Consider the following 16,172-nt stretch of genomic DNA (forward strand, 5'->3'; position numbering starts at 1 on the left):
GTTTATTGGTTTTTGTTGTCCAATGGTCATGCTACTCATCTACATTCTATATTGACTAAATAGAAGAAAGTTACCGGCTAGAATTTGATAGCTACTTTATGCTCCTTTTTCCTTCATATGATAGATTATATATATTCTTCGGCAGGGCTGCCATATAGGGCATCTCTCTCAGTCGCCTATACAGAAGCCCTGCAAACATGACTGAATTGTGCAGGAACACTTGTAAACTTGTTTTAGGTAATAATTTTGTTAATCGTGGGAATTTCCCTTCTTTTTTTTTTTCGATTTACGTAGTGAGAAACTAAAAAGGAATGAAGAACAAGGCAGAATTTGAAGAGAAACTCTGAAAATTATATTGCTTTTATTAATATGAAGAATTTTAATGCAAAGTTATATTACAAAATGAATAAGATTGAATGAATACTATAGGAATTGTGCACTATACATTTTGTGCTACAAATATAGACATTCTGACACTTCCTGCTAAACATAGAAGTAGGTAGAGGCATCTGTAGCATTTTCTGTGTCTCTGCAGAGAATTGATCGGGCTTCGATTACGGAACGAGGGGGCTCAAGATCTTTCTCTTGCAGTGCATTGCCTTGTAAACGCTGCATCTGGGAAGCAAATGTATCGTCCAATATCTGCAGACAAACAAAGTGAGATTAGAAGGTACTGCAGCGTGTTGCCTCTAATTAAGTTAATTATGGTTTCAATCTGAAGCCACTTACCCCGAGAGCATAGTAAGATCCGTTGTACCAAACTCGATTTTCCTTCCTGCCTTCGAGGAACTTCAAAACGATCTAGTACATAATAATCGAAATGTGTTAGCGTTGAGAAGATTTGGAAATTAATTGTTGTGTGAAATACAGGTCTCTCTAATTTACCTGTCCCATTCTATCCCAGAATCCGCGACAAATTGCGATGAATATTTTGCTTGTAAAGACCTCATGCAAGTTGGAGATGGAGTCTACAAGCTGTGAACTCAGTGGATGCATTCTTTCGCGGACCTCAGCCTCTCCATCTTCTTCCTTTGTTTCCTCTAGAATCCTTTTCAGCCTTGTGTTACGGTTAGCTTGCACCTGAAACAATCATATATGAGAAACCGTTGCTAATTTTTACCTGTTGGACTGAAGTTCGAGTATTTGAAGCAGAGGAAAAGACTTACATTGCTGATAAGCTTCCCTACAGTTGCCTGCATGTAATTTTTGTATTTTGTTCTCAAGAGAACTGTGATTCCATTCATCTGCTCCCCAAACAGCGACTTCTTGTTATCACCCATGACAGGCGGAAAAGATGCCCATGACTTTAAGATGTCTTCTAATGTACAATGAAGGACATCAAGAATTCTCTTCACGGTGTTTAAAAAGGTTCCAAGCTGACAAATAAAAGATATATAAACAAATTAACATATGCAATTGCAACATACAAATGTATCTGTGTGCGTGAGGAAGAGAGTTACTACATCTGATTTCATTACATTGTATGGGAAAATTTGCAACGGCAGAACTCACCTGATTAGGAACGGTGTAGATTGTGACTGATTGTCTTCTTGTCAGCTTCTGGACCTGCATATTAAGCCTCTTTTGGATACCATCTTTCAATGGAGTCAAGATATCATTATATTGTTTCTCCAGTGCTTTTATGATTGCTCTTTCAACATTAGCAACAGCCTGCACAGAGCCCACAAAACAGCTTAGATGAATGTTGAAAGCTCGTTTATAAATACTATAGGGATGAGATAAGGGAATGACATTGCTGATAGTTTCCTCTGTGAGGGTGCCCGGGCCGGGGTGGGGGTTGAAGAGAGAGAGAGGGAGAGAGAAAGAGAGACATTGCTGATAGTTCTTTTGTAAAAACAATAGGGATGAGATGAGAGAACTCACCTGTTCCAAAATCAAGGAGTATTGAGGCCATCGGTTGAGTACCACCTCGTATTGGATAAGGTTCTCTCTGATATTTTCGTACATATCCTCAGCAAATGGTGAGGTGGAATTATTTGTTGACACGCCAGACCATGGCACCTGAATCATTATTCAGATCACGTTAGTTATGGGCAATTCCTCAAGTTGAACAAATGCCTTCAGTGGAAGTTTGCGATAATGTGAGCAAGAGCATCAAAGAAGAGACTACACATGGTAAGCTACATAATAAGTTCTTGGAGTGATGTTATACCTTTTCTGCCCTGCAACGTTCAAGTAAGTTAAGTTGCATATCCTGTACCCAGACCATTATGTAATCGTGAAACAGATTCTTCGAGTCAACACCGCCCTGCACTGGACTGAAGCGAAAAAAACATGACATGATAAATTATTTAAAGTACAATCTACAAAACAACAGAAACTTCGTTCTACAAAATCAAACCGCAAAAATTTATTCAATTGTTTGCTATTAAGGATTTTGGTCCAAATCGCTTTCACAGACCTGATAGTCCAAGACTCAAGGTTTCTTTCGAAGTCAGCAACTGCAACTAAAAGCTCATTTACATGTGGCTGTGGACCAGATGGAGGCAAGGCAAGAAGAAACGCTCGAAGCCTGCTGCACAGCTCAGTGCTGTAAATGGCAGCAGCTATATTCGAGAGGTCAATTGAACTGGAAATAAGTAAGATTTCAGTATTTTCACACTCAAAAATTCAAGAATATCAATCCACGTGTAATGTTGAACAATGAATCACAGTATTAGGTTCAAAAGACACAGGCCTGTACCTGGGGAGTACATGCTGGTTGTGGATTTTGATGTCTGCCTGAATTTCCTTTTGTATATTCATACACAAATTCTTCATTTTCAGATATGCTGTCGAGATGGATATGGGGTCCATAAGGAAGCCTTCAGAGTTACTTGACACAAACTCATCAGTGTCTAGAGCATGCTTCCGGTACCTCTTTTTTGCTGCTGTCTGTTAAGAAATACATTTGGTTTTAAATTCTATTTTCCTGAGTAAGTTCCAATGAAAACAAAGTGCAAAACAAACCCAAGAAGTCGTTGATTTAGGTCGTATGTTGAGTTGTTAAAGAGGAAAATTACATCTAGACACTGCCTCTAGAGAAAGAAAGAAAAAAATAGCAGCTAAAATGTTTGCAGGTGTATTCTAGTATGCATAACTGGGCATGTTCCCAGCTGTTTTATAATTGTCATAAGCTCTCTAATTTAGTGACAGTGATGAACCAGCACTTGAAATCTGCATGGTGGAACCGCATACACTCTTGTGTTAGGTCATCAATATTTGAGGATAAGAAAACTAGAGAGTTCCAACTTCATCTGAAACATTCATATATTTCACAAGTCCTTTCATGGAAACATAAGGAGAGAATTATTAACATTTTTCATGTACCTGCAAATAATTGCGCAGCATAGTCTGGGCATCGAGAGTGAGGATATCATGAAGGATCATATAGACTTGTACAGCAGGAGCTAGAGCTGGAGCTGCAGACTCTGGGGTTGGATTAAACGAGGATGTGAACCCTGTGGGCGATCCTTCATCTAATGACTTGTAATTTTCGAAAACATTTGCCAAAAGACTCTCAATTTGGTTTTCACAGTCTAACAGTATACTTTTCTACAAGAAGACAAGGTCAAATCCAATTAAAAACGAAAGGAAGTTAAAATTTCTTTCACAGGGAAATTCAAAAAGAAATAATTCTTGGTATTAAGTCTACCTCCTGCCTTGTCAAACATTTCTGACTCCTGGCCTTTATTATAGGTACTAGTAACTCATTCACAAGCTCTAAGCAACCTATGGTCGGAGTTGCCACATTCATGACATGTGACAGATATCTACAAAGAAACCAAAGGGAAGAAAATATGATGCACAAATAGGAGCATTCTAAGCTTTTTTTCTTTTTTTTTTTACAGCAGAAGCAAAGAATCCCTAATTACTAGATTTGAAAAATTGCACATTTGCGACATACCTGAGCTTTGTGTATGACTGGGAAACTTCATAATAGTCTGCAAACTCGGTCAACAACCACTTCCAAGTTCCATGTAACCATAGGTTCCGGGAATGAAAGTTTTGTGCTCGCATAGCAGCCTCTAGCAACAAATCATATGCTAGAGTCTCTGCAACTGGTCCACTCTATAATATGTGAAAAAGTACAGGTGAGAACTGATGTTTGATACTAAAGAAAAATAGCAATGCCATATTCTCAGACTGAACAGGGAAGAAATGAAATGTGTGACAAGATTTTCTTAGATGAATAGAGATGGAAGAAGTGAAACCTTGATATGATTATCTTCATCACTTGTTATCACACTCCCGATGTTGAGCTGAATCTTCCCAATACATTCTTTATCATCATGGTATAATGGCCACCAACGAAGTTTATCACTCTGCATAATCAAGAAAAATCACATCATATAACATGCGGATGGTAGAAAGATATTGATCTGCCTTAAGAAATCAACATTGGGTGATAGGGTAAGGATTCATACAGTGCTGTCATTCAAGGATGAAATAGGAATTGTAGTTCGACATTGGACTGATTTTTTCATGTCTTGAACTTCTACCAAAAGAGCATCCACTTGACTCTCTGGAAAACTGGAAGTACATAGACATGTAAGATCTTTTCCACATTTAACATCATATGAAACTCTCAAGTCATAACCAGTGTCCCTTGAAAAGGACCAACACTTTGGTATATTAATTAGACTATGCCACAGAACTTCAAGTACCAACACAAGTTACCAACATATCCATTCAAATGAGGGTTAAATTGACACCAGGGTTTAGGGTTCAACTTTTTTCTTTTGATTTCATTAAAGCGGAAAAGCACTAAAGCCTAGAAACATGCTACTTTCCGTTAAAGTAAAACAGAAACTTACAACACATGGTAATCACCACTTCCAGGGTGCAAACAAACTGCGGAACTTGGCTCTACTTCGGTTTCTTCGGTGGCACTACTAAGTTTGAATATGCATGAAAGTGGCTCTGCACACACAAATAAGATAAGTGTCAATCATCCATTAAAACACAAGACTCACATTGCCCATTAATTTCATTATAAAAAACACAAGACATAAGTCACAAAAAATCCACCAGGAGATGCTACACATTGATACATCTCTTATCCTAACGGTAACAATAACTTTCTCGGGTTGTAATATATCAATTAAATGGTGGCTGAATATTAAGTCTTTGGAGAAAATTAAATTTGAGAACAAAAAAGGGTTCTTCATATGGCACAAACCTTCTGGTGTAATCGAGAATGACGATGACTTTAAAGAATTTATGCCAGTTTTTACTAGTGATGAAACATGACGGACGTATTCTGCCCCTGCTTGTATATACATTGCACCTCGCTGTGAATATGTGCTCTTCAGTTTCCTTCTTGGTATTACTCGAAGTTTCCTCACTGCCATCATTCAAAAACTACATCAAGATACAAAAATACACAATGTGGCCTACTTTTATCAGCTTAGTGTCTAAAATAAACCTAAAATCCTTGGATAAAATTATGCTGGCATAGAAACGTTTTATTACTGGTAAGAAATAATTGAGTAAACATTTCATATTTTCGGCCTCCCAAAACAGTTGTAAATAAAGAAACTAAAATAAATTCGGTAAAGGAGTTTTAAAGATCAAGTATTCACTATCTTACTAATAACTTTAATCCATTTATAAGATCATACCTTCAACTCTTATCTTTCCAACCACCTTCTTTGCTTTTGGAGCAAAAGTTTGTTCTGTATTCCGACTAGTCTTTGCTTCTAGTGGCTGCGCTCCTCTGGGTTGCAACAAAAATGTGTTTAGCCTGTATAATCAGTGTAAATCAGTGACCAATCAAAGCCTGAGAACTAGCCATGGAACTTCAAAAGAACTGAATATGGTAGCTAACCCAAAAGCATTCCGAAGAACCAGGCACTCGTCACGTAGAAATTCAGGTGCCTCAGTGCAGCCTTTTGCCCATGCTTGTAGGCATAAGCGTATACATGCCTCATGTGCAACCAAGGTTTGCCACGCATATTGACCACTGCAATGACTCAATTGGATACTCGGACTTTAGAATGACAAAAGTAATATGTTTGCAGAATCTTTGATGCATTTACTTCACTAAATCAAAAGAAACAGTAAACAAGTATCTGCCTTCATATGAAATTCAATTGTGGAAGCACCTGGTATTATAATAAGAATGGTCTAATTGGCTGACTTGCAAAGAAGGGACTTTCGTTTCTGTTTCTCCAGCTACGCTCTTGTTCACTCTACAGAAGACAATGTCAATTTATGTAAGAACTATTTAAAACCCGAAACGAAAAAGTAAAGAACCAAATTAAAGTCACAGTCCACATAAAATACCAAAACAAGAAGAGCAAAACCACTCTTTATTCAATACCTTTCACCAAGTTGAGAAGCTTTGAAAGAACCAGTATCCAAATCTGCTAAACCCTCTACACTCCCATCGAACCCCATTGATCCTCTTGATGGGCAGGTCCAATTTTCAGCTACATTGCTTTCTCTCAGCCCATCAGAAGCTTCCTGCCCTCCTTGAATTTCATCCTCATTACCCGAATCATCTCTCCCAATTTCAAAAATGGGAGGCGCACTCGGAGTTCCCAAGTCTGCAGCTGAATCTCTAAGTACACCACATTCATCACCACTTGGGGCAGTGCCCTGCAACAAAAAAATCCCACAAACACATAGATTAAAAATTTACAAACAAACACTTAACTACTAAACAAAAAACAACTCTAAACCATATTATCATACAATATATTAAAGAGATAAACTTTTTTGCATCAATGCCTACATTGAAATTTCGAAGTTGAGCCCTTTTCAGAAGCTGATTGCCAGCACCCGGTGTCGAAGTTTTCAGAGCACATTTCTTCTTGAAACCCACTTCACCATCCGTAAATCTTCTGCAATTTCCGGGCAATTCAACCCTCAGACCCTCCTTCAACAACCCTCTATTCAACCCGCTGCTTGGCTTATTCCTATAACCAAACATATCCTCTTCTTCTTCCTGATAGTACTGGTCCATTGGCTTCGACTCTTCCTCAAAGTAATTGGCAGACGAACCCGTATCAGAAATCGAAGCCACACTCTCGTTGCCGTCATCGTGGTCGTTATCGGTGTCACTGCTTAGACAGGGAGCCACCAAACTGTGAGGTGCGAGCAGGCCAGTGTGGAACTTCAGCGGAGGTAGAGCGGGACCGCCGCCGCCGCTGTTGGTGCCGAAGCGCAGTGGCGATATTGGGTAAGCGTCGGAAGTGAGTTTCTCGGCAAGAGGCGATCGGACCGCTTGTGGGGATTGTTGCTGTTGTTCTAGCGCTTCAATTTCTGATCCCTGCAAATATTCAATTGAAAAATGAAAACTGGAAATTGAATGCTCAAAGATGTGACATGGGTTTTTGAAAATTTTTGAACTTTGGGGATTTGGGTACCTGTTTGATCCATTTGATCGCATTTTCGTCGAGGCCTTCGGTGAACATTTTTCTGGGTTTCAGAGAGAGAGAGAGAGAGAGAGTTGAGGGGAGCGGAGAGAGATGGAAGAAGAGAAAGAGTAGACAGAGAGAGCGTAGGTCGGTGGGTTTCGGCTGGCAACGGCTAGTTAGACATTTTATAATTTATTTATTTTGCGCATAAAAAGGGACCTTTCTCTTCTTTTTCGAAATTAAAATAAAATAAAAATTGGGCATTTTGCATTTGGCATTTGGCATTCTTCTCCACATCTCCTATTTTCTCATAGTCCTTTGGGTGTCAATCTAACCATTTAGAAATAAAAATTCTTATTAATTTAAACTTATATAAAAAAAATCTAATATATGAAAATGGAAAGATTTAAACACAAGTGAAATATGAGGCACACTGTACCGCCTTGATTAACTGATATAACTCTATCAATTATAAATTTTAGTTCCTGATATTGTTGTCTCCTCTGGGGCCTTTTGGGGCATCTTTTGCATACATAAGAGCAGTTCCACCCCTGCTCTTAGGCTGGCACCCAGGCCAAAAAAAGGACCGACTTTTCCATTTTTTCCTCCACCCTAGCCCTTTAGGCTGGCACCTAGCCCAAACCAAACCACAGGCCGGCCCAGAATCGACAGAGGAAGGGGATGGCTCATCTGACGTCATGTTGACGCTAGCGTGACGTCGTGAGCCTTTTTTAATTTTTTTCTGCAATCTCCACCTGCACCGCTCACTGCAATCTCCACCTCCATCACTCTCTGTCACGCTTTCAACGCCTCCCGATCCCTGGAACCCCATCTGATATACCCGTACGCCTTCTTCATCTCAAATCCCTCCTTCCTCTTCCCGATTTCCACTCCACCAATCCTGGGGCTCCAATTGCTCCGTTCAGAGATAGCTCTCTATAATTCGAGGAACAAGAAGAAAGACCTGTTGGTCTTTCGATCCAAATGAAATCAAGTGCATAATCAACTTCCTCATTTGAAGAATAAAACATGGAGAAAAAGGTGAGAAAAAAAGAGAGGGGAGAGAGACGGTTGGTCGGAGAAGTAAGGGGAGAAAGGACCGAATAGGGAATGGAAGCAGTGGGAAGGAAACAAAAATGTTAGACCTTTCGAGAGAAAGGAAGAAATTTCCTAAAAGAAAAAAAAATTAAATGATAAAAAATTAATTGATATGAATAAAATAATATAATATTAGATGGCCTGGGTGCCAGCGCATTTTTAGGGATGAAGTTGTATTTGGCCAATGACTGCTCATTGTGATCAATCACTATTCATTTGAGTGGATTAAATGAGTTGGTTGCCAACGCATTTTTAGGGGTGGAATTGCTCTAAGCATAACTAAAGTTGCCTATAGTAGCGTACTAACTTTTCTTCACCTAAATTCAAATTCGCCATTTCAGAATTTAAATTACATTAAGTATGACTCGGAAAAAATAACACAAATTATACCCTTTTGTTTAAATTAAATTATTCGTCTGAGATTTGAATTTGAGAAATTAAGAAGGAAATAAAAGAGTGAAATGAAATGCAAATGGAAGGCCTTTTTGCTAAGATCGCCTTTGATCTGAATTACTTGAAGAGTACCAAATCAAACTGTACGGCAATCGCCCTTGATCTGAATTACTTAAATAGTACCAAATCAAACTGTATGGCAATTGGAAGAGCTTTCAACCCTTTTGCAAGTTTCCACAAGAGATCTTCCAACCATATTGCTCACCTTTTGGCTAAGTATTATTCCTTTATTATCTTGTTCTTAATGTACCGCCATGGTTATTTTCTCTCTTACAAAGTGATGTATATTCTTATTCTTTTTTGGGTCAATGTGTGAGAGGGGACTTTGACCTTCGAAGAAGAGGTATTACCAAGGAAGAAAATATCGGTAATATCGGAAATATCGGTAGTCCGAAAACACGGAAATATCGATGGAAATATCGGGATAATATCGATATCGATAAAAATTACATGGAAACCACGGAAATTGTAAGAAAAACTTGGAAATTTTTAATGAAACTTTGTAGGATGTTTATTTAGTCAATTATTTATTAGTTTATCACAAAAAATTGGAAGGAAATGCATTGCATGATGGATTTAACTGATTTAAGTTGATTATATAGCGAGCTGGCAAACATTGTGAGTGTAGAAAATATGTAGTAATTAATGAAAGAAGTTTAAACACACCATAATCATTTATATATAATTAATTAGTACAATATTTGGAGGTTTTATTTAGGATATTAAAAAAAAAAAGGGAAGTGAATAAAATGATGAAGAATAATGTGCCGAATTTGACAATTTAAATTTCTTACACATAAGCATGCGTCTAGGCGTTGAAGTTCCAAATTATAGTATATCAATTAACGATTGAAAATCAATACATTGAATAAGATTAAACTTTAATTTGGATGCCGATTATGTTTTTTCAACTTGATATAAAGTAAAAGTATTGAATTTTGGAAGCTAGGAGTGTGTCAATTGAATTTTGGCTGATGTGCAAGGTATCAATCTCTTCGTCTCTTCGAGGGCTACAACTTTCCTTTTTGTTTCACTCAATTTCGTTGCGTATTGAAAAAGTTATACTCATTTGAATCTTACCCAGTTTCTGGCGACCTCAGTAGATTTCGAGGCAATTTCCGGCCAAACCACAACGAGTCAGACGTCTTGTGAGGTACCATTCTCTTCGTCTCTTCGAGGGCTACAACTTTCCTTTTTGTTTCACTCAATTTCGTTGCGTATTGAAAAAGTTATACTCATTTGAATCTTACCCAGTTTCCGACGACCTCAGCGACCTCAGTGACTTTCGAGGAATTTTCCGGCCAAACCACTACGATTCAGACATCATGTGAGGTACCATTCTCTTCGTCTCTTCGAGGGCTACAACTTTTCTTTTTGTTTCACTCAATTTCGTTGCGTATTGAAAAAGTTATACTCATTTGAATCTTACCCAGTTTCCGACGACCTCAGCGACCTCAGTGACTTTCGAGGCATTTTCCGGCCAAACCACTACGATTCAGACATCGTGTGAGGTGCCATTCTCTTCGTCTCTTCGAGGGCTACAACTTTAGTTTTTGTCTTGCTTGATTTCGTTGAGTTTTGACAAAGTTATGGCCGTTTAAAGTGGGTGTAAAATTTCGGCCGAAATTTTGATTTTTTCCCCCATTGGGCGAGTCCCACATCGCCCATGCAAGGAAGTGAGCAATGAATTTTTCCTATAAAACTCACACTCCCCTGGTGAGATAACCAAAACTTGTTTGGCCTTTGGGCCATGATCAAGTTAACTATGTGTTGAGTTTTCTCAACATATTTAAGTATTTTTTAATAAAATATTGTGATATTGTCGATAATTTTGAAAATATTGTGATATTATCGATAATATTATGATATTTTGACGAAAATAGGTTGTATAGTTAAAAAAATTTCGGAACTTCAAAAAAACGACAATATCGGTGATATTTTGCCGATATTATCGATTTTTTCCTCCTTGCGTATTACTAGACTAATAACCAGATGGTGATGTTAATTTATTTTTTATAGAGAATAAGATTCCTTTCATACAAAAACAAAAGAGGGAGGAATGGGATTTTACTAGGGGTGGTTTGGTATGGGATCCCATACCGAAATCCTTGTCTTGACTCCCAAACCGAAATTTTCGGGAATCCCAATTTCAATCCCGATCCCAAACCAAATTTTCGGAAATCCCAATTTTCAGGAATCCCGAAATAGTTTCGGGATTTCGGGACAAATCGAGAATCCCAAAATAGTTTTGGGCTTTTGGGCTTTTGAACTAAAATTTGATATAGTATGCTTTTGGGCTACTAATCTGTTGAACATATAATTGTACAGACAAAAATCTTTTCTTTGTTTTTGTTTTTTAAGGAGAAATTTTGCTAACTAACTTAAACATGAAATGACATGGAGTTCTCAACGAATAAAACCATAACACAAATCTGTGCAGTGTGCAGTGTACCAATCTGCCCAATCTGTGCACAATGACAATAGCATAAATCTGCCTATTCAATTTCTACTACAAATGCATGCAATAAAAATAAATTAAGTAACAAATCCAAAAGCAAACAAATTAGTTACAAGCCAAGGTTTTAAAATAATTAAAGTAACAAACCCAAAAGAAATACAGGCCAAAGTTTCAATAATTAAGTTACAAACTAAAAGCCAAAAAGCAAAGCTTAAAGTTAATAAAGATTGTTGGCCTCTTCGGCCCCTTCGGCCCCTAGATCTTGTTGATGATTGTGGTTGCTCCCTTCTTGTTAGTACTTGTGCTCTTCCCCTTAATGTTGATGGTTAAGCCCTCCCCCCTACAATGGATGGTCTTGGAGGTAGTGATTGAACTTGAACTTGAGGTGGTCGAGGAGGTGGAGGTGGCATTTCATTTTCTTGTGTTGTATTCTCCTCACCTCCCAAATTAGCCGTGCCTAAAACAATAAACCACAAATAATTTACATTGAATTATAGTCTAATAGATAATAAATACTAAGAAAATAAAAGAGGAAATTAAATTGTTTACTTACTTCTTTGTAAGCATTCAAGCTCTTGGTAGAAATGGAATTTGTCAAGTGTAAGCTCCTTGTAGAAACAAAATTCCTTTCCTCTAAGTCAATCACTAGCACACAATAAAGCCTCAACCGTTTTAGGTGTTAAGGAAGTTCTAAAATGATTAACAACTCTCCCACCAAGACTAAAGGCTCACTAGCAACAGTGCTACTAGGAAGGGCCAATACATCCTTAGCAACTTTACTAAGAGTTGGATATTGAGCACAATTTCCTTTCCACCAATCCAAAAGATTGAAACCCTCATATGTTAGACTTTGATGTGGATCATTGAAGTACATATCCACTTCATTGGCTATCTCATTTTATTGTGCCTCCGCTCTCTTTTGTTGGATCTTATTTGCCATCCTTGAAGCTACATCAATATCTACAATCACACCCCCCACATCATCTAGTACAACACTTGATCTTTGCTCCACATTTGAGGTAGCACTACCACTAGTACTACTAGTACTACTACTACTAAGGATTACTTCCTCTTTATATGCATTATACAACTCGATTACATAGCCTTTAGCCCTTACTTTCTCCTCCCTTATTTTGTCCCATCCATAGATGAGCTCTTCTAGATTTGTCTCCAACATATCAAATTTGTACCTCGGGTCGAGTACTTAGGCTACAAAGAGAATAAGATTCACCTAAAAACATATGAACAGCAAAGATTAAATCCAAAACAATCAACGGTTGAAATAATTCTCTTATAATTAAAAATATATATAATATTTATTTTTGGTTCGGTATAGGAATACTGAAACATTTGAGATGCAAAACCGAATCCCGTACCGAAAATATCGGGATTTTTGGTTTGGGATTTTTTTGGTTTGGGATCGGGATTTTTTCGATTTTGTTTGGGATTTTTGGGATTTTTTCCAGCCCTAGATTTTACTCACATTTGGAATAGTGGGATCTTCTGACATACACTATTAACTTATTGGTCGAGTGTCATGTAATTGCGTCGTTACATGAAAAAAAGAAAAGAAAAAAAAAGAACAATGATGGGTTGCTTCTGCACATTTAGCATATAGCAGGCTCTTCTGACATACTATTATCTTATTGATCAAGTGTCAGATAATTGCGTTGTTACATAAAAAAGGAAAGAGAACAATGAGTTGCTCTCGTGCATGTAGCATAGCAGGCCCCTCCAACAACGACAAACTATTAGCTTATAGGTCAGGTGTAAATATGATATGTGTGTCGTTACGTGAAAAAGAAAGAGAGCAATGAGTTGCTCCAACATTTGGCATAACGAACGCCTCTGACATACTATTAGCTTATTGGTCGAGTGTCCAAACAATTGCATAGTTACGTTAAAAAAGGAAATGTATCAATTGCTACCGCATTTGGCTAGCAAGACCCTCCGACAAACAATTAGTTTATTAGTCAAGCATCTCCTAGATAATTGTGTCATTATGTATAAAGGAAAGAGAACAATGAGTTGCTCCAACATTTGGCATAACGGATGCCTCCGACGTACTATTAGCTTATTGGTTGAGTGCCCATACAATTGCATTGTTACGTTAAAAAGGAAAGGTATCAACGAGTTGCTACCACATCTGGCATAGCGAGACCCTTATTAGCTTATTAGTCAAACATCTCCTAGATAATTGTGTCATTGTGAAATCTCGTTCCTGGATTTCACTATTATAATCTACGTATTTGCATTATTGAGATTTTATATTATTTTTCGATAATTTATTTTAATTTAGATTTTAATTAAACTAGTTACGAAGTTTGAAATTTTGAAATAAATTATTTAAAATTCCTAAACCGTTCGAGGTCACAATTTATATTTTTTAATAGAGCTCGATCTCAGGAACGCGTAAGCGCAGACCATTCTTGAAATGGAGTTATAATGAAAGAGTTATTAATGTTTGAAGTTAGGGACATTTTTGTAAATTGGCCCTCATTTAGAAGGCTCCAAATTTTCTGGAGCAAAGGAAAGGCCAAGTGTGTGGCTGGGATGAAAGGAAAAGAAAAGAAATGGGAGGGATGGACGGCTATGATGGAAAGGAGAGAAGAGAAGGGAGAGAAATGAGGGAAAGGACGAGGGAGGAGGACGAATCAAAAAAGAAAGAAATGAGGGGAAAGGAGAAAAAAGGGGAAGCAGGGGATCCCTCGACTCGGTCATGACCCGAACCGGTCCTCTTCATCCTCTCCAGCCGTTTTTCGTATGTTTTTCCAACGAACCACGTGACCTAACTCCCTGTAAAATGTTCTACGACCTTCCGTCTACTTATTACAACCCAAAATTGTAGTAAATGAGCTTTGAACTCGGAAAAAATCACACCGATGGGTGCGGGTGTTCTTGCCATCGATCCTCTAAATTTTGAAACAATTTCCTTCGATCTCCACCACCATTAGATTCCCATAAACCTCATGAACAAATCTCATGCATTGGTTGGGGCGTCGGAGCTGTTTTGGAGTCAAATCAAAAACACCCAAAATCATGGGTTTCTGGTGGTTCGTGGGCAATTTGAGTTTTTTCCCGGAAAATTTGAACTTGGCCATAGGTATGAAAATTACTCCCCTCACTGAGATATACTTGCCCGTAAAATTTGGTAATTTTTTTAAATAGTTGAGTTTTCCGACAAGTCAGGGCGACTGACCGCCACCCACGCCGGCGCGTGCGACGACACATGGCCAGTGGGCCAATGATGTCTTCCTAAGTTCAAGTAGATTCCCTAATTCCATAATTGATGTCTGTATGATGTAATTTGATTGTTTGAATCTAGTTTCATTACGATACATTACTTGATTAAAATATGAATCAACAATCCAATCGTTGGATCGTCACCAAACTTTAATACGTTATAGAACGTAATATTTGAGGATAGCTAGAACTTATGGATTGGAAATCTGATGTACGAATCTTCCCAAATTATATTTCTAAGTTAGTAAAATTAATTGATAACCGTCACCTAATTCTAGTGATTGGCGGAGATCCGACCGTCGTATCACGATGAAATTTTAGCATGTTGTTCTAGAAGAAGAATGTATATTTTAGAAGGTTATGGATCTGAAATCCGATGTGCGGATCTTCCAGATTGATCAAGAGCTGACTTTTGGTCAACATGTCTCGAATCGTTTATAAAGTTAAAATTAGTATTAATAGAGGCTCAGTGAGGCTTTGCGACTTATCTCGGTGAGTGACTTTGATATATGTGATATGGTGATTACCCGATTCTTTATATTAATATCCTTTGTGGATATGACTTGGTTTTATAAATGTGTTTTCTGTTAAAATGTGACTTAGTTTTATAAATGTGTTTTTTGTTAAAATGTGATCCTTTAATAATTGGCCATCGATCTATTTTTATTAAATGTGATTGATTCATGGATTGGTAATATTTGTGAAAAAGTGATTTGAATTGCATATTGAAATGTTTGTTAAATAGAGGGCTAGTAGGAGACCATGACCCTGCTTGGTTAATCCGCAATAAAGGGTGGTCATGCTTGGTTAATCTGTGATAAGGGACCATGGTCATGCTTGGTTAATCTGCGATAAGGGACCATATTATTTATGAATCATGCTTGGTTAATCCACAATAGGCGATCCTTATGGCCATACATACTTAGGAGTAATCATGCTTGGTTAATCTGTAATAGGTGATCACTGCCTAACAGTGTCGTAGGTGTGACTCTGCTTGGTTAATCTGTGATAGGGGGTCACTACCTACTTAATTATCTTGGTCCTGCTTGGTTAATCCGCGATAGGGGACCATATTTTATATGGATCGTGTTTGGTTAATCTGCGATAAGCGATCCTTATATCTTTGGTATGGCCATACACACACACTTAAGGGTGATCATGCTTGGTTAATCCGCAATAGGTGATCACTGCCTAACAGATGCGTAGAAGTGACTCTGCTTGGTTAATCCAAGATAGGGGCTCACTGCCTACTTGGTTACTACAAGGGTGGTTCTGCTTAGTTAATCCGTGATAAGGGGCCACTTCCTGTTTGGTTACATATGTAGGCTTCGGCCGAACTGCATCCCTCTAGCCCTAGTGTTTAATGCACATGTGAATGATGAATTTTGGGAATCTTGTGGTTTGAATTAGAAAAAGTGTTGGATGTCTGGGTGACTCTTTCAGAGTTTTCAACAACTTGATTATGATTTCATAAAGCATGATTCTATACTTGATGTTTATAGATTGTGATCGATGGTCTGTTTTTATTAAATATCACATACTTGTATTATTGTCAC

At 37.9% G+C, this 16,172-nt stretch overlaps 1 protein-coding gene across 1 annotated transcript; it reads right to left on the bottom strand.

Moving 5' to 3' along the window:
- Positions 1-344: 344 nt before the first annotated feature.
- LOC103405091 (uncharacterized) lies at positions 345-7,528 on the bottom strand. The gene is made up of 22 exons (XM_008344056.4): positions 7,374-7,528; positions 6,740-7,276; positions 6,326-6,603; positions 6,108-6,194; positions 5,831-5,965; positions 5,625-5,746; positions 5,183-5,347; positions 4,818-4,923; positions 4,428-4,533; positions 4,215-4,325; positions 3,908-4,071; positions 3,656-3,773; positions 3,331-3,555; positions 2,705-2,895; positions 2,423-2,590; positions 2,174-2,279; positions 1,885-2,022; positions 1,513-1,671; positions 1,167-1,376; positions 886-1,080; positions 730-801; positions 345-642 (listed from the first exon to the last, which is right to left on the bottom strand). Exons 1-22 carry the CDS (start codon positions 7,419-7,421, stop codon positions 484-486), a joined length of 3,600 nt encoding a protein of 1,199 aa, XP_008342278.3. The 5' UTR covers positions 7,422-7,528; the 3' UTR covers positions 345-483.
- Positions 7,529-16,172: the final 8,644 nt, after the last annotated feature.

This window comes from Malus domestica, chromosome 17 (genome assembly GCF_042453785.1).
Source record: "Malus domestica chromosome 17, GDT2T_hap1".
In the NCBI taxonomy this organism is placed as follows: Eukaryota; Viridiplantae; Streptophyta; class Magnoliopsida; order Rosales; family Rosaceae; genus Malus; species Malus domestica.